At 43.1% G+C, this 27,807-nt stretch overlaps 3 protein-coding genes across 7 annotated transcripts in view; 2 read left to right on the forward strand and 1 right to left on the reverse strand.

The window, feature by feature from the left end:
• The window catches only part of SEC31B (SEC31 homolog B, COPII coat complex component), a 29,483-nt gene extending 27,612 nt beyond the window's left edge, over window positions 1-1,871 (forward strand). For all 3 annotated transcript variants that reach the window (XM_081074060.1, XM_081074059.1, XM_081074061.1), the window contains 2 exons: window positions 423-494; window positions 722-1,871. In XM_081074060.1, coding sequence (XP_080930186.1) covers window positions 423-494; window positions 722-901 — 252 coding nt within the window. In that variant the 3' untranslated portion in view covers window positions 902-1,871. The remainder of the gene's footprint in view (window positions 1-422; window positions 495-721) is intronic.
• A 1,646-nt stretch (window positions 1,872-3,517) lies between these two features.
• Window positions 3,518-27,135, reverse strand: WNT8B (Wnt family member 8B). Its single transcript, XM_081073804.1, has 6 exons — window positions 26,943-27,135; window positions 9,501-9,534; window positions 8,558-8,696; window positions 7,635-7,760; window positions 6,523-6,665; window positions 3,518-6,323 (listed from the first exon to the last, which is right to left on the reverse strand). Exons 1-6 carry the CDS (start codon window positions 27,008-27,010, stop codon window positions 5,778-5,780), a joined length of 1,056 nt encoding a protein of 351 aa, XP_080929930.1. The 5' UTR covers window positions 27,011-27,135; the 3' UTR covers window positions 3,518-5,777.
• The window catches only part of PKD2L1 (polycystin 2 like 1, transient receptor potential cation channel), a 144,009-nt gene continuing 122,284 nt past the window's right edge, over window positions 6,083-27,807 (forward strand). For all 3 annotated transcript variants that reach the window (XM_081073794.1, XM_081073800.1, XM_081073795.1), the window contains exons 1-4: window positions 6,083-6,212; window positions 6,550-6,675; window positions 6,847-7,014; window positions 25,508-25,618. The gene's annotated coding sequence lies outside the window, so the exon portion shown is untranslated. The remainder of the gene's footprint in view (window positions 6,213-6,549; window positions 6,676-6,846; window positions 7,015-25,507; window positions 25,619-27,807) is intronic.

Consider the following 27,807-nt stretch of genomic DNA (forward strand, 5'->3'; position numbering starts at 1 on the left):
TAGCTGGAGATCACTTCTTTGCGTGACTCTTTCCTCACTGTCCCTGGACATGCTGTCTGTATCTTATACTTATTTGATGTCCATCCTGGGCAGGGTGGGGGAGCATGGGGGTGGGGGAACTGGTCTGGTTTGAGGTCTAGCACCTTGGTAGCAGGACACAGCAGCATTGAGACTTAACTCTTGGAAAGGCAGCTGGGAATACTGGTAGGAGGGTGAAATCAGGAGTAAGGAAACCTGCCATTCATTCACTGGCTGTGTCAGCTTGAGCAAGTCACTTACCCTCTTGAGGCCTCCATTTCTTCTTCTGTGAAATGAAAGAAGTAGCATTAAGTCATTCTAGCTCTAATCTACTGTGATTCTTTATAGTCCTGTGTAATGCTAGGCTTAGGGGCTGCAGTCAGAATCCATTTCCCTCCTTGCAGAAGACAAAACGGAAGCTGGATGAGGCAGCCCATCGTCTAGAATGTCTGTATGAGAAGGTCTGCGAAGGGACAGTAGGTACACTTAGTGGTACTCTCTGCCTCCTGCCCTTCCACCATTACCCATGGCCAAAGGGAGCCCATAGTCCCCTCCCCTTAGGTCTCACCGAACTGGGTTCCCCACAGAATACATCCACCTTGCCTGGACTAGGCTCCAGAACTTAAGTCCTGTCTTATCCCTTCATGCTGCCAGGGTAGGGGCTGGGTTGGACTTACTAACCTAAGGGCCAATCCCTCCACAGCTCTCGCCTCATGTCCTGGCTGGGCTCCACGAGGTTGCCCGATGTGTGGACTCAGGAAGCTTTGAGCAGGGCCTTGCTGTACATGCCCAGGTGGTGAGCTGCAGCCGCTTCAGCGAGGTCTCCAGCTTCATGCCTGTCCTGAAGGCTGTTCTCACCATTGCTCATAAGCTGCATGTGTAAGCCAGGCAGCCTCTCTTACCAGGAGGCTGTTTCTGCTGTTACTTAACTCGTCCCTGCAGAAAAGGGAACTTTGGAACAAATTCTGTTTGTTTTTCTCAACCCTCTTTCCTGCTGCCAGGCATATGATGCTGTAGGCTTGGCTCCAAACCAGCAGAGTGCCTGCTTTCTACCCCTATGTGCCTGGCCACCTAGGATCTGCCCAAGACTCACTCGGCCTCTGAGGCCGAGCATGGAGCCAGTTCTGTACTTTCCCTAATACTGTACTCCCACAGGACCTGGGGCAGCATGTATTCTCCCCCAAGGATATTCTATTTAAGTGGCTTCTGAGAGGGTGAGCAGGATCATTACTTCCAAGTCTACCTCTGCTGTACCCAGCCTGTGGGTCTTTGTTTTCCCCCTTCTGTGGGTTATGAGCCTGACCTTACCTTCTCCTTGCCTCTGACTTCGCACTTCCAGGTCCGTATTTCTCTGAGTGCCAGAGGCTGGGGTAGAGTTGACTGTTCATCCTTTGAACAAGTCATGGACATGAGGGATGGGTACTGAGCAGAACCAAGAGAACGAGCTTTGGCCTTTATCAAAAGGAACTTCTCACCTACCAGCATTAGTAAGGGTAGGCGAGGTTAGGTGGAAGGTGGAAGGGGTGCAGTTCCTTTTGCTGGGAGCTTCTTAGCCTATGAGATAGGAGCAGAGGGACCACTGCCTGTGGGGAACGGTCCCTGACTTGACCTGTCTGAGCCCTGGCCCAAGGCCCTAGACCATTCATTCTGTGAGTATAAGCCCAGTTCTGGAATAGGAACCATATCACTGAAAGACTGTTCTAGCATTGCTCCTCAAGGGTTGGAGGCCCTTCTCCCCCTCACCCCCCACACGTCTCAGGGCTGCCTTCTTTCTGGCTGGATGCTGCATTTGAAGCACTGATGTACTTATGTGCAATAAAGCTGCTTTGATTTGGTTTCCTCAGTCATATCCCAATAATTGTTTTCTGAGTCCTTTTTTGCCTTTACCTCTATTCCTGTCTTTGTTCTTGCTCCCTACACCCTAATAAAGCAGGGGAGAGGCTTTGGGATCGATGGGGAGTCAAGAGAGTTGAAGAACGAAGGGTGTCACTGAAATAGACTCCCTCCTTACAGCATTTGTGGCCACTCTGCTGTGTGTGTGTCTCCATCCGTGCCTGACAGTCAGCACCAGGGTTTTCCCCACACCACTTCAGGGCTGAGCTCAGCTGCACAAAGGGGCTGGGTGTGAAGCCAGGGGGTACGGTCTCTAATCCAGTTGTCGATCCCATCATGTCTGCGGGCTAGATGTGTGTGTTTGGGAGGAAGGGATTGTTAGGCAGTATTTGTTTGTAAAGCCACTTGCTCTTCAGATAATACTTGCACTAACTTCCATTGATGAAGCAGTGTGAGCCCCAGCAAAGTCCTTTCCCAAAGTGTCTTTGAAGCCAAGAGCCCATTGAAGGGAAGAAAGGCCGGGAGAGGGGATTAGTTTGTTCAGCAGCTGTGAATTTCAGTGGGAGGTTGATGAACTCCGAAGTCTTTGTTTAAATTAAAGGGGGGGGAGAAAAAAGCCGCTGCTGGAGTGAGAGCCCCACTGGGGGCCCTGAACTAACACAAGGAGAAGTCTGAGCTGCAGGGAGCTGTGTACTGACTGCAAAGACTTTTCCCAAACACTTTCGGAAAAGGTGTTGTGAGAAGAGAAGGGGGCGGAGTGGGGGATTAGCATGTGAAATGAAGTGTTCATTGACTCCAGTGGGGGTAGAAGGCTATTTTAATGGCATTTTGTTCTCTTATTTTCTCTTTTTGAGCTCTTTAGAGATATTGTTTTGCGAAGGCAGGCTTTCTTTCCCCTTCTTTCCAGTCTTCAGATTGCCTCTATGGGAGCCAACATAAATATTTCTCCTCCAGGAATGCGGGTTAATTAAAAGGAAATGAATGAGTGGAAGCATCCAATCCAGACCCACAATAGGCGAGTGCCCTGGCCTGCCCTCCCCTCCCACCACCACCAGCACCACCAGCACTGAGCACGACCCTGTCTCTGTCTTTGCCCTAACCTGCTGCTCAAGCCAGTTGAGGCTGGGATTCTTTTCAAGAAAAGAAAACCCTGCCTGTGTGTATGCTTACAGGCCAGGGACAGGAAGGGACAGTGTTATGCACCCCACCCCCCAACCAGTGTCCTTGTCACTTCTTAGGACCTCCCTCTGTTTCTGTCCTCTGGTTGAGGACTCCAGATGGGCTCCTAAAGAGCACACTAGAGGAGGGAAGGGGCCTGGGTTCCAGTACGCACCCCATGGTAACTTAACTAGCTGGTGGAACAAGCCAGACATCTTAGCATCAGTTTAAATCTATAAAACAAAAGTTTGACTAGCTGACCTTAAAGTGTCTTCCCCCCCCCAAAAAAAAAGTGTCTTCCCAAGTGGCTGTTAGTTCTGGAGTTGTCCTCATTTGTGAAAGAGAACACAACCCTGCTGATTGAGTCTAAGAGAGAACCTAAACTCCATGATTGCAGGGAGGACCGTGTGTTGTTCACCACTCTATTTCCACTCCAGTGTTTGCTGAGTGAACAAATGAATGAAGGGATAATGCAGGAGTGGGGAAAGCAATAAAGGTCTAAGGTAGCTCAGTAATGTTTCTTTTATATGAACTCAAATGAATCTGGTATCAATCATATCCATTTGGGAATACAAAACAATAACGTGTGAAAGAACGTCACGTCCTGGCAGCATGACATGTTTAAGAGTACTGACCTGGAGTTATCAAATATGAAGCACAATAGTTTCCCCTACTTTTCTGCTGAGAGACCTCCTGGAGAATGCAGCTTTCCTTTACAAGAATGCAGCGTTCCTTTCCTTGTCCTTTTATATTTTCTAGCTCTTGCCAGGTTTTCTTACTGTACAACTATCAAATAATTCTGCCAAGGGGGACAGCGAGGTTGGTATATGCTGCTGCTTCATGAAGGAAGAAGGGAAAGTTGGGCGACTCAAGAGGCCCAGATAAAAGCTGAGGGAAGAAACAAAAGCCTTATGCTGATAGAGCTGGAACCGAAGCACTAGGAGACCCTGAAGGGAAGTGTGTCCCCTATAAAGGAGAAAGGGGAACCTCTCTCCTCAGTAAGTGTTGGTAGGCCCAGAAGATGTGTAGGAATGAGGTCATAGCTTTGGAGTCTGACTTGGCCACCATCTCAGTTTGGATATGGGGGCCCTTCTACTCTCACAGGCTGGCCCTTAGAGCCTCACTCAGGCCCTGTTACGTACTTGGAGCCATATCTCCTCTGTGCTCTTTCCTGCTCTGGGAGAGGTGAGATGAGGTTGTCTAGCATTTGACCAGTTGTGCTCCCAAAGAGCAGACCCAGGACCAGCCTAGGGGAAGGGAAATGGCTGGGAAGCTCCTTGGGCTCCAGAAGATCTGTCAGAGATTGGCTCTTCCCTTCCCAGAACGCTCTCATAAGCAAGTCCCAGCTGTACTGCTTCTCTCTGAGAAGAGGAGCAGGAGACTGAAACACCACAAGCAGCAAGCTCTTAGCTACTGAGTGAATGTCTTAGTGGAAGAATTATGTGAATGATTTACTAATCCTTAGCAGATTGGCCTCAGTCAGGCCAGAATAACAGGCCATCGGGAAGTAAGGCTCTAGGGATGATGGTATTCTGGCAAGGTGGGAGTAAAGGGAGGGCCTAAAGGTTATAGCTTCCACCCACCCTCCCCTATATCTCCAAGAATGAGTTCAATACCTGGCGGAAAAGACGTACATAGTGACTGCAATAAATTAAAAATTGAAGGTGCTGCACTTCCTATTAGCAACAGTTTCATTGCAGGAAGTTTACTTACTGAAGGAAAATATCCAAGTCCCTAAATCCTGCCTGTTTGAGAACCAGGTTAGTGAAAAGGAAGGGTCCTAGTTCCTCCTTCCTTATGACCTGCGTTCAGAGGTGCAAACCAGGGTCCGGATGGGAAATTGGCTTTATTGAGCTCAGTCTTGGCTCAGAGGAACGAGGATCCTTTGTGGAAGGAGAAGAGGTAAAGTTGGTTGCTAGGAGGAAATGGACAGAAGGTTACTTTAAAGGGTAGGAAATGACTGCTAATCTAACCTGACATAGTTCCTTGACATTGTGGGTATGTGGAGCACCTCAGATGATTGTCTAGGAAGATCATTACCCCACTGGTCAAGTCCATTCGAGATGGGGTGCAAAGATAAGTAGCACCCTCCGTTTTCAGCAAGGCAGCACTCTAGGGTTTCCACTTCCCCCATCTTCAACCCCTGCCTCTAGGAACCAGTCCCCATGCTTCTTCCTGGGCCAGTTTTCTCAGTTTCTCTTCAGGGAAAGAGGGCAAAGGGCAAGGGGAGAGAAAACATTAGAGATTCCGGGAGAATCTATGCCAACAGTTAGCAGGGAATCAAGCACAGGAGTAGCTCTACTGTAGGAGGAAGATGGAGCTGTGGTAGGACCTGACAGCAGAAAATGGGGTGGAGGGCAAGAAAATGAGCAAAAAAGAAGCTATGGCTTTACCTCGCGGGCCCTGCATATTTGAGAAGGGGTCTTCCTGTTCCTAGGGCTCCATCGGCTAGGTCCCGCATTAGGGTAGCTAGGAATCGGAGGGGGAAACGTCTATTCTCATCCTCGTCCAAGGAAGATCAGTAGCTCAAAATCTCAGAGTTCTCAGATCTAAGAGTGGGCGGTGAGGACGTTGCAGACAGCTCCAGGGAACGCAGCGAAATTGGAGAAACAGATTGGAAAGTGACAAACTCAGGAGATTGCAGTTTGGGAGTGCTCGGGATGCCTAGGTTTGGGAGTGCGGGATCTCCATTCCCTAGGTTCCTCTATTACTGGGGTCTCTAAAAGAAGCCAAGGAAAAATGGGGAAAGGAGCAGGGAGAGGAGCCCCTTAGGGTTTTCTCACGGGTTTGTGCGCCGCGCCCCCCCGCGGCCGCTCGGCGCGGCTACAGAAGTACTTGGTGACTCGCCGGCGGCACTGCTCGCAGCGGACCGCGCAGCACCAGTGGAACTTGCAGTTGCAACTGGACACGGTCTCTGCGCGGCGCTCCTCCACCGCCAGCCCGCAGTCCCCACAGAGCCGGCGGCAGCTGCGTCGCTCCCAGCGGCCCAGGGCCCGCCCGCGTCGCAGGCACTCTCGGCCTTCGGTGCCCAGCAGTCCTAGCGTTTTGTTCTCCAGGCAGTAGTCCGGGGAGTCCTCCAAATGCACCAGCTCCCGCGTGGAGATGGAACGGAAGGTGTCGGCGATGGCGCCGCGGCCGGCCGCACTGTTGCCAGCACCTTGCAGCAGGTCCACCTTAAGAGCTGCGTGGTACTTCTCCTTCAGGTGCGCGCCCACCTCGCGGAACTCGGGCAGCTGCAGCCAGCAGGTCTGCGTGGTGCAGCTGCCAGACACGCCGTGACACTTACACGTGCGTTTCATGGTGCCCTTCACCGCCTGGGAGAGAGTCAGGAGTGAGCGGGCCAATGATTAAGCGCGTGGGGAGTCTCTGCCTCTGACAGGGGGGTTTGCGAGGCATCTAGTCAGTCTATGTGGCCAGCCGCCTTAGTACCTCGTTTTCCCAAACTGTTACATGAATGAAGAGGCTGGTAATGGAAGGAGCCAGCTGCCTAACTCCAGGGGCTGCAGGACTCACCTTGCGGCCGGCCTCGTTGTTGTGCAGGTTCATGGCAGCCCGGGCATCTTGTCCTGTCTCCAGGGCATCGACGAACTGCTTGGATATTGCCTCTCCGAAGCCCACGTTGTCACTGCAGCCTCCCCACAGCCAACCTTGACCTCCTGGAAAAGTGTAAGGGGAGGAAAGGTCATTGAGCAGGTGGTGCGGATCCTCCTGGGCGGCTGTTTCTAATCAGGTTGAGGGGATATGAGATGGGGAAGGATTAGGGCTGGGCGAGAGCCCAGGCTCAAGATTTGTTTCAGCCTTGATTTCTTTTTGCCATTTTTGCGCGCCCACGTCCAGCCTCAGCCAATCCGCTGCTCAGGCCTCCATGACATAAGTAGTTGCCGAGTAGATTCTCTGCAAGGTACCGGCGCTCCTCTCCTTAAACACAGTTTCTGGCCTTTGGGCGGAGTGTGCACGTGCCGTGCCAGCGATTGACTTCCGGAAGGGACACACGGCGCGAAAAAGGTGAGGAAAGCGTGAGCATTGAGGGGATCGGGAGGAACAACGGAAAAAATATGGGACAACCAAATTGGAAGTTGAACCAGAGGGCAGAGAGGATAAGAGGACAATGGAGGTAAAGAGTGGAAAGGAGACAGAGATAGACAACATGGAGGGACGTCACCCCTGTGTTTGAGAGATTGACTGGATTGAATCCTCTGGGAGCGTTGTTCCTTTATCATTATTATGTTTAAATTAAAGAAAACGGAGAGAAAGGCCCACGCAACATTTAGCCTGGTTTGTCACAATAGCTTTGGGGCTTAAACTGGTTCACCCTTACTTTCCTCAGATTTGGAAGAATCCAGCTCTTCTTCACCCCACCCAGTTACCCACCAAGCTTTTAATTCTTTTTTTTTTAAATTTTATTGGGGAACAGTGTGTTTCTCCAGGGCCCATCAGCTCCAAGTTGTTACCCTTCAATCTAGTTGTGGAGGGCGCAGCTCACTGGCCCATGTGGGGATGGAACCCGCAACCCCCTTGTTCAGAGCTCGCACTCTAACCAACTGAGCCACTTGGCCATGCTGGCTTTTCATTCTTTAAGTGAACTTTACTGGCCTGCCGGACCTACCCCCAATATCACTACTCACCCAGTTGCCCATTCCGGGAGTCATCACAGCCACAGTTGTCAAAATCCCCCAGGCTGCAGTTTCTAGTCAGAGTGTACATGACTCCAGCAGAGCTGATGGCGTGTACAAATGCTGTCTCCCGATTCGCTGGCAGGGACCAAAAATTGGGTCTATTAGAGGGAGGGGTTGCAATCCAAAGAAATACCCGTCATGCTACCTTCCTTCAGTATAATCATTATACTCTCCTTTCCCAGCTCCATCCTATTTTTCCACCTTTATAGTGTGCCTTACTCTCTTCCAGGGTCTACTCCAGCCCTGGTCTCAGCCCTACTCTTTCCCCTTCTTTTCAGGTAACATATTTTATGATTAGGTAGCTAGATTTTTGTGGAAGTACATGATTGTAAAGGGTTTAGGTGGGAAAGAGCCTGAGGAAGAAATGGGGGAGATGAATCTGAAGTCCAGGTTGTAAAGAACCCATCCCCACTTCCTCCTAGAACATTGAAGCGCTTTCATTTCCTGGCATGGCTACTCTTTATCTTCTCCGTGGGAATCTGGTTTCTAAGACATTTCCCACTTGCCTCGTACCTCTCTGCTGAGCCGGCTGAAGGAAGGGGCTTAGAGGCATGAGGAATTATGAACCCTACCTACCTCCTGAAGTTATCTGTATCCTGAGGAAGGCTTTTGCAGGCCAAGGATGGTATAGGATTGGGGTTGAAGCAAGGTCTACTCATTGAGCAATGAGGGTTTGGGGGAAGAAAGTAAAAAGTTCTATAGGTAGAAAAAGGAACTGGAAGAGGAACAGAGAAGATCCCAGAGTGGGAGATGACCTGAGAACAGACCAGGTGAGGAATAAGGGTGTTGGGAGGCAGGGGGCCATCCCTGGAGAGTGGGGCTCTAACCTGTGGCCAGGGGGTCCCGGGAGCTGTGGCCGAGGCTTTCCTTACCACTGCGAAGGCCGCCATGGCTGGACAGCTGCAGGGCTCTCTCAGGGCAGTTCCAGCGGTCCCAGGCAAACTGGTATTTGCATTCCTCAATACCACTCTGGGCACCAGCTGCCACGCTGCTGGAGTAGATCAGGTAAGCCTGCCGGGATACAGGGGTCAAAATTCAGACTCACGGCAGCTGGACTTGGGAGACATTTCCCCTAAAGTGGCCAAGCCCTTCCCTTCCTGCCCACTCTCCTATCCCTCCAAAATAATGACAGAGTAAGCACTTTAAATATGCTATCTCATTTAACATCACAGATAACCTTGTGAAATAAGAACCATTTTATAGATGAGGAATCTGAGGCTCAGAGAGGTGAACTAAAGCGATTTGCTCAAGGTCCGCCAGCTAGCAAATGGTAGAAGTAGGAATGAAATTCAATTTCATCAGGCAGTAGACCTCACTACATCTTTGTACACCATACTATTCACTATACTATTCTACCTCTTCACAATGATCCCAAATTACATAATTCATGAATTTTCCATTGTTCTCATCTCATTACTATCTTAGAAAAGACCGTTTTGAAACTGGAAATGTTCTTAGAGACAATGCAGTACAATGCCAATACTTTGAAGATGGAAAACTGCATCCCCCCCACTGCACTGAAAAGGTTGTGACTGCAGCCTGACACTGAAAGGCTTTTGACTTTTCTGCCTCTGGACATTCTGCCCATAAATTCAGAATCAATATTCCCGACTTCTTGTCTTGGCTCTGACACTTGTTCGCTGTGTGGTTTGAGGTGTGCCCCTAACCTTCTCTGTGCCACAGTTTTTCTGTCTGTAATAGATAGAGCATAATAAAAGATGTGGATATAATAAAAAGAAATTGGCATGTGTGGTCTTCAGCCAAGAAGCTAACATTAGCGAAATCCAAAGAAATCAAAGGAAGTTTTTTTCTTACCTTTGGACCAGTCATCAGGAAATTGTTCACTGACCTAGGAGAGAGAAAAACCACAGAGCATAATGGAGATGCACCAACTCACTTCTGCTGCCAAAAGCTGTAAGGATTACTTCAGGAAATATAATTGATAGGAAGAAAGGGAAAATGGTTTTGCCAAGGAAAGATTATGCCTAAGGAATCTACTAAAGATAATTTATTTAGTAAAAAAAAGAATACGTACAAAAGGAGCTAGTATTTTGCTTCCTTTGGATTGTTAAAATTTCAAATACCAAAAATGTTGGGAGTAATGTTTGATCATTATTTTGCCAGGGTGGGAAGAGAGCTCGCATTAACTCACTGCTGTGTACCAGATGCTCTACTCTCAGTATTTTACATGTTGATGTTGTTAAATCCTTACTATCTCAGGCATTATTATCCCTGTTTTTCAAATAGGGAATCTGAGACAAATAGGGAATCTGAATTTTGACTCCTGTATCCCTGCAGGCTTACCTGATCTACTCCAGCCACGTGGCAGCTGGTGCCCAGAGGTATTGAGGAATGCAAATACCAGATTAAAATATATTGTTTAAGCTCTCCCAGCTAATAAGTGATTGAAGCAGAATTTGAATCCAGGTTTGTCTTACTCCACTGTACTCTGAGAGGGATAGTTCTCTAATCAGAAAGAGGTAAACAGTGAAATATCTTTTTAGGGATTGAGTCATAATTAAATTCCCAAAACAAAACAAAACAAAAATTCCAAAAACAATTTGACTCTGGAAAATAGTTTAGCTGTTCCTTTCAAAAACGAAAAATGTACTTGCCAAACGATTTAGCAATTCCACTCTTGGGCATTTATTGCAGAGAAATGAAGACTTATTTTAACTCAGGAACTTGTACTCATATGCTTACAGCAACTTTATTCATAAGAACCAAAAATTGAAAACTACCTAAATGTCCTTCAAAGGATGAATGGTTAAAAAACTGTGGCACATCCATACCATGGAGTATTGCTCAGCAATAAGAAGGAATGAAGTATAGAGCTGGAGAATAGATTAGTGGTTGCCAAGGGTTAGGGTTGGGGGATGGGTTTGGCTATAAAGGGATAACACCAGTGAGTCTTGTGGTGATGGTAGAGTTAAGTATTTTGATTGTGGTGTGATTATGCAAAGCTATACATGTGGCAAAAATCACATCAAGCTATACACACACACACACACACACACACACACACAATGAGTGTATGTAAAACTCGTTTTCTGAATAAGCTTTATGAATGTTGTACTATAGTTGTAAGATGTTAACACTGGGAGAGGCTTGTGTGGGACTTCCCTGCACATTTCTTTGCAACCTTCTGTAAGTCTATAATCATATAAAAAGGAAAAATACAATGTATGCATACGTAATCCGGAGTGTTGGAGATTTGGCAAATGGACTTCACTATAGACATTTGAAAATTAACACAAACATGCTACCTATTATCTTTCTTTTTCCATTATAATGGAAGAAAGTAACATGGGAATCATTATATATATTGTACCATGAAATTCGGTGTACCCTGCAATTCTAAAGGCCAGCAAGATGCTGGCCATCGTCAGAAAGCAGACTGGGAACGAAATAGACTGAGAAAGTTCAGTTTCCTATCAGAGGCCAAAAGAGCTTGACTGACTCTCTTTATACAAAATACACACAACACCTAAAATGTGGGTAGTTTCTGAAAAACATTAGTAATAAACTGGGAGGCTGCTATATGAGAGAAAGTGAAAAAGATTTTGGATAAAAATGTAATGGAATTTTAGAAAATTGTAAAAGACTACAGAGGCTAGCAAAACTAAAGCCCACTTTTTAAAGCTTGGCAAGCGAAATTAAGTTGATTAAAAAGCACTACTCACTTGGGGCAGTAGCACCAGCAAAGTTCGAAAATGCATTCAACACTATTTAAATGAATTCACAATTGCCAAAGCCATTATGGGTTTGCAGGTAAATTTCTGATCTGGAAAGACTAGTGTCAGAAAAGTCAGCCAGGCCCTTAGCCTCAGAGAATGGAGCCTGAGCTTGCTCTGGCTCAGATGGGCAATCTTTATCTTAGGAATAACTTTCAAAGGCTTTTGGACATTACCAGGCCAGACAGTGGCTAGTTTCTGTTCCCCAAGACAGACAATATCAAGAAAGAAAAGAAAACAAAAATTGAATGGCAGAGGAAAGAGAAAGCTGTGCCATAACCCTGGGGTAAAGAGACTTCCTGTGAGAAGATACTAAGTTGGAATCACAGGGAGTGCTGAGCAGAGATACTAGAGGATTCTTTCCTCGAAGGCCCTACAATACGTAACGGTCTGTATGACACGCTGATCTAGTCCATTTGATTAACCAGTCATATCTAATTGAGCACCTGCCGAAGGCCTTATTTGGACAATTTTCCCATGAATTGACTTGTGTTGTTAACCCTCGAGTTATTCGCAGACATAGTTGAACCATATGCCTGACTTATTCATATCCAAAATATTCAGTATTAAGAAAAGACTTGCAATAGTTGTTTACTAGTCTTACTGAGATGATCATTTCACAATATATACATGTATCGAATCATTATGTTGTATACCTGAAACTAGTATCATGTGATATGTCAATTTATCTCGATAAAAGAAAAGACTGTATGTCCTTGTGGTGAGCACCAAAAGAAGAGGATCTTGATTAATGAGACAGAGGCGAGATTTCATTTTTGGGGGGAGGGAGGTAGATAAAAATATAATACAGATCCCAGAAAACACAGTGAGTGTGTGATGTTAGAAAGTAGAAAGAGCGCCAAAGAAGAAGGAATTGAGGTGTTTGTATCAGTACCACTTAGGGACAGTTGTGATTGAAGGAAAGATGCTAACAAACAATGGAAGATATAACATTTGTTTAGTGGATAGAGGCAGCTCTATAAACATGAGACAAGCAGCACACTCCTGGACGGAGGTACAAGCCCCCCATTCCCCGTATGTACAGTTGCTGATGATACTACCCCCATTGGGTGTGATTCAAAGGGTTTATGCCTTCCTGAACCCTCCCAACTAGTCTCAGACCTTTTCTGGAATTCCAGACTTGCATATCTAACTATGTTCTTGGTATGTCACTTTGGTGTTTAAAAAGCATCTCAAACTTACACTCCTGATACATCCCAAACTGAACTCCTGGTCTTCACTGACACTATATCAAACCCACTCCTTCTGCAGTCTCCCACACCTAAGCAAAGGACAGTTCCTTTTAGTTGTCAGACAAAAATCTTAGAGCTATCTTTGACCCCTTTCTTTCTCTCACATCCTGTATTCAATCTGTCATCAAACCTGCCAACTCCAGCTCAGAATACATCCAGGCTCTAACCAGTTCTCAGCATCTTCACTGCTGTCCCTCTGGTCCAAACTATCATTCTCTCTTGCCTGGATTATTGGTAAAGCCTACTAACAGGTCTCCTACCTTCATTCTCCCACATTCTACTCTCAAAATGATTGGTCCCTTTAAAGATTGATTCCTTTAAAATATACATTAACTTTTTTCCATTCTCTGCTCAAAATCCTCCAGCGGTTTCCTATTCACATAGAGCAGAAGCCAAATTCTTACCATGGTTTATAAGATCCTACAAAATGTAGCCCCCACTAATGCCTCTGGCCTAATTTACTACTCTCCCCTGCTTACTCTGCTGTAGCCACATATCCTTATTCCTCTGACATACTGGGCACCCTCAGACTCCAGCACTTGCTGTCCTCTTTGCCTGGAATGCATTTCACTCATATCTCCATCGCTTGTTCCTTCACCTGCATCAGGCTTTTTAATCAATGTGTCATTCTCCTGGAGGCTGTTCTTAATCATCCTGTTTTAAATCGCAACTCCTTCCATCCCCTTTCTCTGGTTCATCATTTTTCTTTTCTCCACGGCACTTTTATCATCAGAACACGATGTTTTACATGTTTACTTATTTTTTTTGCTCTTGCCTGCTCCCACTAGACTGTAAGCTACATTAAGGTGGATTTTGCAGGGATGGGGTTGTGGTCTGTTTTGTTCACCAAGTATTACCAGAGCCTGGGGATAGCAAGCATTTAATAAATATTTGTTGAATGAAAGAATGAAGGAACTCCCTTTTAGGGGTGGGAGAAGGAAGAAATACCATCTGAGGAAACTCAGAGGCAGCAGCTATCTAGAGAGAGAGGGAAATAGGAGAGAATCCCTCATTCATGCCCATGGTCTTAAGCACCGTGATTACGCAACATCTCCCAAATCTTTACCTCCAACCCTGACTCCTATCTCGAGATCAGAGCTGCATTCCCAAATGAACACTAGACTTCCCTACTGGGAATGTTTCAAATTGTAAAGACAGTATGTCTAAAAGCTAACTCATCTTTCCTGCCAAACTACCCACTTTTCCTGATGTTACTATTTTTTGTTAATGGAGCTGCTCTCACCATCCAATCAGTTATTAAGACCTGTGTGTATTTTACCTCTATTATATTTTTCACATACCAGTTCCCTCTTTTCTCTCTCACTGTCTCAGTGACTCTCACTGTCTCAGCCTCTGTGGTGGTCTCTGACCTAGGCCACCGTAGAAGCTCCACTGACTTCTCTACTTACAGTTTTTACCATATTCCAATCCAGTGTATAGGTCTGCAGCTAAATCAGCCTTCTGAAAACCAGATTGTGATGTCCTGTACAAGAATCTTACGCAGTTCTCCAACTCTTGCTACTCAAGGTGCTCCATAATCTGACCTTCATACCTTTCCAGCCTGATTTCCCATGAAATATCCCTACTTGTCCAGTCCTCTAGTCAAGCTGAACCAGTTGCTATTCCTGGACATCCATACATTCATGCCTCTTTGATTTTGTTCTTGCTGTTCTTTTTTTTTCTTTCTTTTTAAGTGTGTTTTTCCAGAACCCCTCAGCTCCAAGTCAAGTAGTTGTTTTAATCTAGTTGTGGAGGGCGCAGCTCACAGTGGCCCATGTGGGGATGAAACCAGCAACCTTGCCTCGTTGTTAAGAGTGTGGCGCTCTAACCAGCTGAGCTCACCAGCCGCTCCCATGCTGTTCTTTTAAATCTTTCCCATTCTTAGTATTTTCAACCAGTAGTGCTGGAACAACTGGATATCCACATGCAAAAGAATGAAGTTGGATCTATATTTCACACCATATACAAAAATTAATTCAAAATAGATCATAGACCTATATGTAAGAGAAAAACATTGATAATTTAGACTTCATCAAAATTAAAAACTTTTGTGCTTCAAAAGGCACCATTAAGAAAGTAAAAAGACGGGGCCGGTCCGGTGGCTCAGGCGGTTAGAGCTCCATACTCCTAACTCCGAAGGCTGTTGGTTTGATTCCCACATGGGCAGCGTCCCCTGCAACTAAGATTGAACATGGCACCTTGAGCTGAGCTGAGCTGCCGCTGAGCTCCTGGATGGCTCAGTTGGTTGGAGTGCGTCCTCTCAACCATAAGGTTGCTGGTTCGACTCCCGCAAGGGATGGTGGGCTGTGCCCCCTGCAACTAGAGGCAACTGGACCTGGAGCTGAGCTGTGCCCTCCACAACTAAGATTGAAAGGACAACAACTTGAAGCTGAACGGCACCCTCCAAAACTAAGATTGAAAGGACGACAACTTGGCTTGGAAAAAAAGTCCTAGAAGTACACACTGTTCCCCCAATAAAGTCCTGTTCCGCTTCCCCAATAAAATCTTTTTTAAAAAAGTAAAAAGACAACCCACAGAATGGGAGAAAATATTTAATTATATATCTAGTTAGGCACTTGTATTCAGAATATATAAAAAGTACTTACAACCAAACAATAAAAAAGCAAATAGCCCAAGTGAAAAATGATCAAAGGATCTGAATAGAAACAATCCAAGTATCTATCAACTGATGAATAGCTGGATAAAATGTGGTATATCTGTACAATGGAATATTATTTGGCCATAAAAAGGAATGAAGTACTGATACATGCAGCAACATAGATGAATCTTGAAAATATCATTCTAAATGAATGAAGCCAGACACAAAAGACCATGAATTATTTGATTCTATTTATTAAAAATGTCCAGAATAGGCAATTCTATGGAAACTGAAAGTAGAATAGCAGTTGCTAGAGACTGAGGGGAGGGAAATGAGAAGTGACTGCTAATGGATATGGGGTTTCTTTTTAGGGTGATAAAAATGTTCTAAAATTGATTGTAGTGAGAATTGCACAAGTTTGTGAATATAGTAAAACCCATGGATTTGTGCACCTTAAAAGGGTGAATTTTACAGTATGTGAATTATCTCTCAATAATGTAATAATCCCATGTATTCTTAAATAAGTATCTTGTTCAAAAGCCACAGGCAGCATTTCCTGAAGTTTCACAGCAACTTTTTTCTACCTCATATTAAGGCTTTCCTTTATTCCCTTATACGTGACTATAAGTAGGGGCTGTCTTAATTATCTTTGTATCCCCTCCAGCTCCTACTATAGTACTGAACATAATAAGTAAAGTACTCTATAAAAATGCATTGAACTAAAGAGTTTTAGAAAAACGATGGAAGGATCATCAGATGCAACAGAACAAGAAGGGCTGAAACAAAGATTTTGGCAGATATGAGAGGGAAGTCGTGACAAACCAGTGCTCCCACTAATTTTCTGACATTGTGAGAAGATGGCCGTGCACAATTAGCAGATGATCATACAAGAGCAACAGACAATGAACGCTGAGCATATGTACACAAAGGTTGGTGTTATAATCAAAACTTCTAGCACGTTGATCTGACACACGTAATGCCATGTGTAATTGTTATTGGACTTCATAGTAATGAGGCATCAGTGGTCAGCAATTTACATCAATAACTGTGTTAGTTTTGCTTTTACACGGCCAAATAAAAGTTTTTGTCTCTTCTATTTTTGTTAGTCTTCCAGTGTATATACTGACACCATATAAAATTTAATTTCTGTCACACAATAAGAGCTAACATTTATCGAGTATGTCAGGAACTCTGCTGAGTGCTTTACCTGTATCATCATTTTCAATTTTTATAACAACCCCGTGGGGTAGGTACTGTACTATTTATTGAGTGTTCATTCTGTGTACGCCAAATACTGTTTCAAGTACTTTACATGTTTTAAGCTCACATAATTATCACAGCATTTATATGAAGTAGAAACTATATGTCTTTCTTTTTATAGACACAGAAACCTAAACACAGAGTCACTGGCCAGCATCACACAGCAGGTTAAGTGTTAAAGCCAGGACTGCAACCTAGTCAGTCTGATTCTCGAGCATCTGCTCCTTCTGTGCTGTGCTTTTCTGCAGCCCATATTTGCCTTGCTCTTATTCCCATCTGCTAATCCGGGAATGCTGATCCTTGAAAAGTTCTTGATACGATTTCTTGGAGGTCTCCCTCATTGACAAATGCAGTTAACCACCATGTTGTCTGAGCTGCTTTTCTGTTCTTCCATTGCCCCAGCCTTTCCGTGTTCACCAGGCACCCATATCAGCCAGGCAGAGACTCTACTTTACCTAAGGGACACCACATCCCCGGGCATGGTTTTGGAGATGGTTGCTGCTCACACTGGGTTCTATGCATGAACAAAGTGGGCACAAACAAATGTACCATACTAATGCAAGATGTTAAAAATGGGGGAAGCTGGGTGGGACAAGAGGGGAGGGGACATATGGGAAGTCTGTGTTTTCTGCTAGTTTTCTATAATCCTCCTCTAAAAAAACAAAGTCTATTAATTTTTTTAAATGTAGGTATAAATGACTTTTAGCCCCCTTTAGAGTTTTATGTTTCCACTTGGGTATCCAAACTACCATTTGTGTACAAAAGTCTTATAGAGTTTTAATAAAAATAGTTCTTTAATAAAAATAGCTTATAATACCCTCCTAGCCATCCTCCAGCCCACTTCAGTGGACTGAAGCCAAGGGGCTTGCTAACAGATTCAAGTGACAAGCTTCATTGCTGGATCTCCTCTAATCTCTTCCTTTGGAGTGATGCTGTCCTGGGAAGACTCCATAGTCACTTATGCAGATAAACTCCTGGGGCCTATAATTCTCCTGAGCTGCCCATGTAAGCTGAACCCATTGGAAAATTAATCTAAATGGATTATCTTGTAGAGTGCATGTGAATTCTCTGGGGAGTTTATTAAATAAGAAGATTCCTGGGCCCCAGCTCCAGAGACTCTTGTTGAGCAGAGTGTGTGTGTGTGTGTGCGTGCGCGTGTGTGTGTTCACATGCATGGGGGGGGGGGGAGTAGGAATCTGCATGTACACGTTTCTGAGATGGCTGTATTGCAGATGGTCCTCAGAGTCCACTGGGAGAAACACTGGTCCAGGGGGAATAGGGAGGCACCAACGTAATAGGGAGGCATCTAATACCTAAGTAATAATTTGAGGGCCCGAGAAACTCAAATTATTGCTTGAATCTTCTGGAAAATGGCTGCTCCAAATGCAACACTAATAAACTGGTGGACATTTTCTTCTTTTGTATCTGGATGGAGTACCTTCTGGTTTGGGTAGCTCTCAGAGCTCTCACTGGTCACTGCCCTGAGGGGCTGGTCTCTGAGCTGAGCATTAAAATCACAGATCTCTTTCCTTCCTTGCAGTTTTTCTTGGTATTATAGGATGTTTTCCTGGCAGTTACAGCTGACCTGTTTATGACCATCTTCCCCATACCAGGAATAAAATATTTGGGGGTAGGTGGGTTGAAATATACTTACAAGGATTCTGAGTGTTGTCTAAGGGCCATCTATCTTCTAGGAAACATGCTAACTACCTCCACGCGTGGAAGTCTTTGCTGCCATAGCTATTATTTTACACTCTTAGACCACTGCTACGCTCTTGTCATCAATCCTGAAGTGAGTCTTTAATTCATTATTTGATCTATACTTTTTCCTACAAGCTTCTAACGCCATCTTATCCTTCTCCCGAGATAATTTACTGATAGTGAGAACTGGGGAGAACAATCAAATCTCTCTGTCTCTCCATCATTCATTCTGAGCTCTCACGGTAACATGTCACTGTAAGTAGCTTCACTGTCACTCTCATCTAGTCTGGTTCGCCAAATTGTGTCCTGCTGTCCTGGTCTTCACTACCTTCTGCCACAAGTCCTGTAATATCAACATTTATAAGTTCTTTCTCCTTCTTTTTAATGTGTGTCTAAATCCTTCCTGTTCTCTTCATTACTAAATATCTTTTCAACTATTGTTGAACAACAGATACAGATGTATTAGTAGTTTTAGGCTATGGGTAACCACTAAAGCAGAGCCCCGTGCACTTTCTATCATTTTCCCATTTCATCTCTGCTCTAGGGACCGTCTAACCTTGCCACCTTAGTGGTTATAATCTAGCTGTAATCTAACCACAATGCGAAGTTTCTTGGTCTAGGTTCTATAGCTCCTCAAACACCACAGCTTTCAGTATTATGCAGCTTATCTCCTGGGCTATACTGCCTCCTGAATTGCCTATTCCATCATCAGTCTGGTCACCAGTACATTTTTCCCCCCAGGCAGCTGGAGCAGGAGGGGAGGGACTTCGGATCAACCCAAATTCAAATGCCACAGCTTCTCATTTAGCTCTTGGAAAATCTCCAAGTTTATTTTCTTCGTTTGTTTGTTGACCTAACATTTATTATCGAGATACCCATGCACTCTAATTTTCAAAGCGTCTCTTCACTTGATACCATTTGAAGAAACTTTTACTTTCAATCATTATTTATGATTGTTTTTTACCACCTGAGGAAGTTCACAGAAAATTGCAAATCCCCATTCTCTGTCAGTTCCGTCTAGTGGTGGACAAGAGGTCTAAGTCGCTATCCAATGTTTCAACCCTTTCTCCCTAGTTGGTGGCGGTTCTCCAAGCTAGCACAGCCCACAAGGTAGTGAGTAGCACCTCACATGGTACGGTTAGCAGTTTAGCTGCCATGGGGAGCACACGTGCCCGACTCTGTATAGCGTGCGACACACATGGGCACTGGACCAGGAGTGCCAAGCACCAGGCTATCTTTAGACTTCCTTCCCCCTTTGCGTGACCAAGGCCTTGTTACTAGGCCACGTCTGTGTGCCAGACTCCCTGTCCCGTCAGTGTGAGAGTTCCTTCCCAGGACAGCACTCAGTTCCATGCAGCCAACTTCTTGCAGGTCAACCTCACTAGTTTGCCAAGTGTGCCTGCATACGTTTGACTCTCAGTGGTTGATGTAACTTAGATTTAAGTGAGGATTCCCCTTTCGCATTCCTCACACATATTTTTAAAAAGCAAAGGTTCTGAATATGAATCTCCAGAATTTGGTGTTTTCTTCTCAACACCCAGGACTTTCACCTCAGTGCCCTCTGATCCCCCACTTTGTTCATCCCTTCACTTTCCCCACAAGTCTTTAAATAACAGGTTTGGCTTCTTCCTACCCTTTAATCTCATCTCTTGAGGTCCATAAAAAGTCTCTGCGTCATGAAGCTCTAGTTGGCCTATTTCAGGAGAGACCACGTAATTACCGTAATGTGGGGTGATGGCCCAGGGGAAAGGAGAAATGGTCATGAATGAATATAGACGCAGAGCTCCCTCTGGAGATTTGGCACAGAGAGAGAACAGGGGAAAGGGGGCAAAAGGTTAAGGGGGAGGGTCCAGTGTAGGGAAACTATCTGGAGCTGGAGCTAGAAGTTGTTCCAGTGAAGCAACTTTCTCTTAGAAGGTTGTCTGACAGCCAGCTTTTCATCTCATGGAACTATCAAGATGCCTTGGGCTGGGGACAGCCTGAATACAGCAATTTCTGAGCAAGTTTCCTTGTGATTCTAACGACGTGCTATAACATATGACACACAGGGCACACCTGCACCAGCACATACACACAAATATGTACACACACACAATTACAGAGAAGGCAGACCTTACTCATAACTGAAATAGTATCCCGTTGGTCCAGAATTTTTCACTACCCCCTCTGGCAATACCTGAGGATATTTAAGCTAGGAATAATTCACCGCACAATTGGAAAGAGTTAAGTTTAAAGTGCATTTTTTTTCCCAAGGGTACACAGCGTGACTAATTCTTATCCATTGTAAAGTATAACTAATTGAAATCAGGCTCTTTCCTATTTATCTAGGGGAAGGATTAGGAGGGAAAAAGGCAAAAGATACCTGAAGTCTTGAAGGGAAGAGAAGTATTCAGAATTATAAAGACAAACTTCCTCCTCCTTAAAAATTTGTCGAGAGGGAACAAAGGTGATATCAGTGGAGAGATCTATTTCAGTAGAACAATGGAACAGAAGCCAGATTACAGCAAGTGAACAGTTATGAAATAAAAGCAGCTAGTGTTGACTCATTGAAGGAGTGTGGCACTGAAAGGAAAGAGAGAAAAATGCAGTGAAAATTTGGGCCATGTGAAGGCTTTTTTTCAAGATGAGTATAAAAGGAAAAATTAAGCAATGTGTAGCTTTGGGACATATCCCCATAGCTATTTCACTGATTTAAACTTCATCTCTGTCTTCAAAAGGAATTCAGCCCTATAAATCATTTTCAAAATTTTTTTATAAATGTGAATTTTCTATATTATAATGTAGTGCCCTAAAATATATTATAAAAAGTCTTATAAACCAGTTGACTAAAAAGAACAAAAAAAGTTAAACGGATGTGTCAATTTTAGTAGTAGTCCTTATATTAAAATTTATATTTAAATCCCACATTATCTCAAATCCAGTCCTTGACAAATAATTACTGGCAAAGACCATATAATAGCCCACAGGACAACTATGTATCATGGGTCTCAGGCAGATTTCTTCCCAAGCAAATCACAAGTTTTCAAGGGATAATCTTTTCCCCTGAAAGTGAATGAAATGTCATTTGTATTCTAGGATATTTTACAGAGAGATAGGCTGTCTTTCCCTGTCCTAATTTCCTTCTTTTTGTGTTGTAGCAAACTCTGATGAGAAACATTGAGCTACAAAAAAGCACTTGAATGCTTAGCATTTAAATGAGGACTGTAACTGGGAATAAGCTGTACTCATTCTCTGTTCCGTGGTCTCTAAGTGAAAGCTGCTAAGGAACAGCCCAAGCCACTGTTCCCAGAAAGCCTGTGATTGCAGGAACCTCGTCCAGGATCATGAGGCAGAGCGTTTTGCTTTGTTTTCTGATCTTGTTACCTTAGTCCCTCTAGTATAAACTTCAGAAAATATTCATGTTCTCAATTGCATTGATGGATGCAATACCAGTTTGTGTCAGGATCAAGAAAGTAGGTGTACATGGTAATTCTAAGAATTGTTCTATAAAACACGAGGTGAACAGTTCAAGGTAGGGAAATTGACAAGCCTGGACACTTTGGTATCATTTTCATGACTTAATGGAACTAAATCCATTGGATGGTAAAAATGTTCTCTCCTCAATCTGATACAATGATCAATTTCTGTTGCCTGTACTGACCAGCACAGCTCAAACAGAAATAAACTCAAATATGTATTTGAATGAATTTTCTCTTTTCACTAATTTGTATTCTTGATTCCGCCCCCCCCAAGAGTGTCATATCTGTGTGATGTCCCCCAAGATTCACTCTAATTACTGGCTCTAGATCTCTCAGACACAGGATAGGGGATTCCTTATCCTACCCCTCTTCTTCCTATTTTGAACCATGGTAGCATTTGGATGATTTAGACTAGGAGAAATATATGCAGTTGAAAATGCTACAGAAAGTATAGATGAAGCAAAATTAGCCAGGGGTTGATAACTGTTGAAGCTGAGTTTTGAGGGTTTGTTATTTATGCTGTTCTATCTTTGTAAAAACATTTTTTCCATAATATAAAATTAAACAACAGTATACTCTTAAAGCAATAATTGATGCAATCTGGGCTCCACCAGACACCTTGGATTAACATGAAGAAATGCCAGACAGGATAATATGGACAATCTATTGGTTTGCTATTTATTATCCTGGGTATTGGGGTGGAGTGGAACTTTCAAAGTCTAATATAATGAACTGAAGATACTGAGTAAAGGAAAAGGACTGAGATTTATGGTAGCAAAAGAGAATTACAGGGTGTTTCTTTTGTAAAAAATATTTATTAAAAAAATACAATAGTTATCCATATATAGTTGCACATACAGGAGAATTACAGTTTTGAATGAAGGGGAAATTTTTCCTTATGCAGGATGGTTTAAGGTAGGCCTGGAAAACAAGAATTTTATCTGTGGAGCTACATAGAAATAACTGAACTATTGGCCTACTTTCAGGGTCTATTGAGACTACTGGAAAGTAGCCTCATACTATGCTGGTACCAAAGGATGCTGAAACTGGGAAAACAACCTACTAATAAAAGCGAATGTGGGCTGGTCAGATAATGGTGAATTTAAATGATTCCCTCTTGGTCTGATTACTTTTGGCCTGCAGAAAACTCTGACCTAAGAAATATCTAGAGAAAGGGTATGATCAATAACAAGGGCCTATAATAAACATTATGAAAAACAAACCGTAAAATTTTGGCTTATAATGAGACTAGAGTCTGTCCAGAGTGAATTGTATTTTCTTTCAAGGGGTCGTTGGCGTGTAGGTATATTTCAAATGAGAGGCACTGGAGGAAGTTATTTATGTGAATCGAGCCCAGAGTTTCCCCCAACTGTTAACCTCGCCTGATCTTTTACCTAGAAAGAAAAATATGCTTTCTGAAAAGTGAAGGTTTATCCTCAGTAAAATTGTATTGACCTCTCTTTCTAAGCCTTCTGAGTTCTCCTCTGCCTCTCTGATGGAAATAGAAAAGAGAAAATAAATGGAGCCCAGGAAAAAGGGATTTTATTAACAGTTCCAATAGAGACTAGCATTACCCCATATAGAGCAGTCTTAAACCAATTGTCTTAGCTGGGTAAAGGAAAGAAAAGTGAACTCCTTCCATGGAAGAGAGAGGGGTTGGATTGAAACTCCTTTTCTTCTGGTACTTTTTTATACCCCACTTACCTCTGTGTAATATCACAAAAAGGAGATCCTTCTTTATGCCATGTTATCCTCGACACACACACACACACACACAAACACACACAATTATAAAGATGCACTGGAAAGCATCCTCCTGATCGCGTGTACGAACTGGTTTCATGAGAAAAGCTATAATAACGTGTCTCCTCCCAGGACCTCACAGCCTTTGTAAATAATATTGATAATGATGATAAGAATTGTCATCACCAGTATTATTATTCATGGCAGGAGAAATAGAGACTCGGAAGGGAAAAATGCAAGGCTCAAGTTGTAGAGAGAATCAGTGGCAAAACTGGGAACTAAGTTTCTCTGATCATATCTCAAGCCCTTCGAAGAACTTCTTACGGTGAAGCTGCTGACCTAATCCTGCTCAGAGTTACCCACTCCCCTAGCCCCAAGCTTTTTTTAATGGGCTATGATTTTTTTTTTTTTTTTTGGATCAGGGAAGCTGTCAGTCATGTGAATCTTTTTTTGGCATATTATTTTCCAGATTCCAAAGCAACTTCTCATACTTGATTTTATTTCACAGAAGTTCCCAACCTCTGTGAGGATGAGAATCCCTTTCTAGTGTGACAAAGCTTAGTAGATCCTCACTTCATTGCACGTGTTCTTTTTGTGTCTGTTAGTGGGAAAAACTCAACCAAAACTTAATGTGACAACAAATTACCATGAATTCCATAATTTTTAGAGGAGTATGTATTTGACTGGTCATAATATACATTTGAAAAATTGTAGCACATATACACATAATATACATTTGAAAAATTGGAGTATGTATTTGACTCTTCATAATACACATTTGAAAAATTGTAGCACATATAATTTTAGCCATCAGAGATGCCTGGTGAGAATATGGATTCAAAGACTTCCCCCATCCAATAATGGAAGCCTTGGCTAATCAGGGTTCTGCATGTCATTATCAGATGAAATTTGAAGAGTCATAGAAAGGTTACCCTACAAGTGTAAATGTAGAAAACCAAGGGATGATGTATTTCAAAAGCTGCTTTAAAACCCAAAGATTTCAGAAAAATTCTTGCTCTACTGCAGGAAAGAAACTGATCCGGTTTAAATCCTTTGGAAAGGAGTAAAGGTAGTGATCTCTGTTAAAGAGTGCGAGCAAAGCCATAGTAAACCTTCATGTCCTGAGGCATCTTTCTGATTTGGTGATTGAGTTGAGCAGAGAGAGGGCGTGTGAGAAATGGACAGAACTGGGCAAGACCCCATAGCATTAGGAGACATCATTTGGAGTTAAATATAGGCAACATTTAAGGAAAAACATGTTCTAGGTCCATTCATTCCAGACGAGTAAATGTATTGGGAGCGGAAAGTCCAATTGGTTCATCTCTGGCCATTGTTATAGCCATCGCGCTCTGCTTGGCTGTATCATGCTTTCCCATTCTCTCTCTCTTTTGGGAGCCATTAGGGTTAAGAAAAACAAATTCAAAGAAAAGATTTTTCTCAAGTTACTAAAGGATCATTCTCTCAGAAGGGTCCCAACAAGAGGAAACTGTGGAGAATGCTTTTCCCTCCCCAATTATTTTGCACTGAGATAACTAGCAAAACTGTATTGTAGGTTCATGTCATCTTTATTCTATCCTTTTCAAGCCCAGGAATTTCTGCTGATGGACTCTTTTAGACAGTAATTTCAGGCGAGACTACAATTGAACAGCCAAGCAGAAATTGTGGTTCTCTATTTGTTAAATGCTTTTGAGGTCCTCACATAAAAGGTTGATAATGAAGTATTAAGAGAAGCATCTGAAAGGCTGCAGTTGGTCAAATTTCTCTGCATGGCACAAAGGGAAAGATGACCTTATGCAAAACCCTAATAGTTCCATTATAAGAATAATCAAGATTTAATGTTAAATTTAAAAATCACATTTCAAATGCTACCAAAAAACAGGCTCTTGGCAAAGTATAAATGTTTAATTTAAATTGGGGCTTATCGGGAGAAGCAATGAAAAACTAATTGCATTATAAAGGAGATTTGTACATTTTCTCCTCAAAGTCAGGCAAAGCGAGAAGGGGTTCTTAAACCCTATTTTTAAATTAGAACTTTCTTTCACATCTCTTTTTTCTTCTTTCTTTTTGAATCCAGACATTTGAATTTGGACAGACAAGCAACCCAGCCACCTTTCAGTGTGGCTGTGTCAGTATCGGAATGAAATGAACATGACCCCCTCCAGCAGGGAAGGATCACACAGTAAAGGTATTTTTTATAGAACAATTCTTCACACTGCCCTGGTGACTGGGGAAAGGAATCTCGTGTTTCTCTTTTGCTGATACTGAATCAGCTGAAGAATACCATGAACATCAGTAGAAATGCTCTGAAATAGTCTCCGCTCCCTTTTGTCTTTTTGTTCTCATGACGGGGAGAGAGGAGACATTTTTTTTTTTCTGAACATGCAATATTTAATTAAAATGCCAATTAAAAATGGAACAATTGTTTGGTGTTTCCGTTTATAATCAGAAGTGTTGCAAAGGATTATATTAACTGGCAAATCATTATATTAATTTGGCATACTGATCAACTCTAATAAAGATGGCTATCCTCATTTATGATAAGAATACACTCTCAATTAACACAGGAAGCTGATTTCAGCAAAGAAATTCCTATTCTTGCTTCCTCAACAGTTTAGTAGCAATTGGATTCATAGCTTGGGGAAATAGATGGCCAAAATGAGAACTGATAAGAGATTGAACTCATATCTCAATTGGGGAGACACTCCAAACACTCTAGCAATATGCATTTCCTAGATCTTATGTCTGTATGTTATTGCACACTAGCTTATTAATATTTCCATGTATAGATGCTTTATGTGGTTTCTGAGAGCTAAGTGGAAATGATGATAAAATTTATCGTTTGTGCAATGGTTCATGGTTTACAAAGCACTTTCACATGTCTCATTTTTTTTGAGCAGTTTAGAAATATTTGCAAATTGAGTAAATTAAATAATTTTGTAGAAAAGTTCAAATTTCTAAAACATTTTATTTCAGACATCTTTGTTAACCTAGTGCCAACTCAGTAGATCAAGTTAATTTTTAATCTCTAGGAAATGATGGTATGAGCACTTACTTAGACTATTCTGAAAAAATTGAAGTTAAGTCAGAAAGTGCAGAAAAAGATAGCATTAAATTTTTGTCTCCAGCCCTCACCTCAAATATCAGATTCAACACACAGTAGAACTTGCTTTGAACTACTGTCCTCTTCTCCGCAATGTTGACATCAGGATTTGGTAAAAGAAAAAGAAAAAAAGGCTACTATCTCCCCAAAACAACTTAGAATATTTGTGATATAGCAGTTTAGAAAAATAGGAAACCCCTACTTTTTAATCCATTCCTTTATTGGTAAAGGTCTAAAGATTTACTGAAATCAGCCATAAATATGGGAAGAACCCTACTTCATTGAACAGTTTTTTCCTAGGAGAGATCCCAAGGCATCCTACGTTTCTGGAAATAAAAACGAGCTCTCTCTCATACATTACATGCATTTACCTAATTCTAAGTTCCAGGTAGGAGTCCAGGTTACTTACCAGGTATGGCTGAGTTGGAGGACACAGGTGAAAAGAAAGATGCACACAGAAGGCTTCATAAGCAACATTATCCTCTGGAGTGACAGAGATAGAAAATTCTGAAAACGTGGGAGTCAGAGCAGTAAGATGGGGAAGTATTCTCCTTGTGGTAGTGGGATGGAAATCTCCTCAAACCCCAACTTCCTTGGGTGTAAGCGATCCCAAACAGAGTTAAGGGGAGGTGAAATGGAGCTGCCAAAGTTCCAAAGAAGAGATTATCTACTTAATTAAAGTTTTTTTTCCCCTCTAAGTCCTTCAGCCAATCAGAACTCAAGTGCCAGAGAAAGATTGAGTCGATCAAAAGAACACTCCAGGATCCTCCCAGACAAATGCAGAAGAAGGGGACGAGGAAAAGGGGACAAAGAGAGGAACACGGAGAAAGAGGACAAAGAAAGAGGGTTGGGGGAGGAAAAGAGACATAGCAAATCCCCTCCACATAATCACTGTGTGGAGTCTCTCTCCTCTCTCTTGCCTATGCCCTCCCACGCCACCACTACCTCCCCTACCCATGCACACTCACACACAGACACAGAGAGGTGAGCCTGGTCCCCAAGGAGATTTAGAAGGGACTGTGCTTTCCTGGTTGCCCTTTGTAGGGCTTTGAGGCTTAATTTGCATTTAGGATAGCTCTCTTCAGAGAAAAATATACCATGTACTGGGTGAACCTCAGCTTGTGATTTGAGAATACAGGGATACAACCCAACATACCCTGGTATCCTCTCTCTAAGAAAGAAGTTTAGGAAACTTTAGGGAGCCTGATGTTTTCTTCCTTTCAATTTTTCCATCAGACCCTTCCTTGTTGAATACCTATTACATTCTCAACCCT

Source organism: Rhinolophus hipposideros (genome assembly GCF_964194185.1).
Source record: "Rhinolophus hipposideros genome assembly, chromosome: 15".
NCBI lineage: Eukaryota > Metazoa > Chordata > Mammalia > Chiroptera > Rhinolophidae > Rhinolophus > Rhinolophus hipposideros.

Coding starts and splice junctions, on each gene's coding strand:
- WNT8B (XM_081073804.1), bottom strand. CDS start 27,010: ATGTTGCTTATGAAGCCTTCTGTGTGCATCTTTCTTTTCACCTGTGTC. Junction 8,697..9,500: donor TCCTGATGACTGGTCCAAAG/GTAAGAAAAAAA, acceptor GTATCCCGGCAG/GCTTACCTGATCTACTCCAG. Junction 6,324..6,522: donor ACAACGAGGCCGGCCGCAAG/GTGAGTCCTGCA, acceptor ACTCTCTCCCAG/GCGGTGAAGGGCACCATGAA.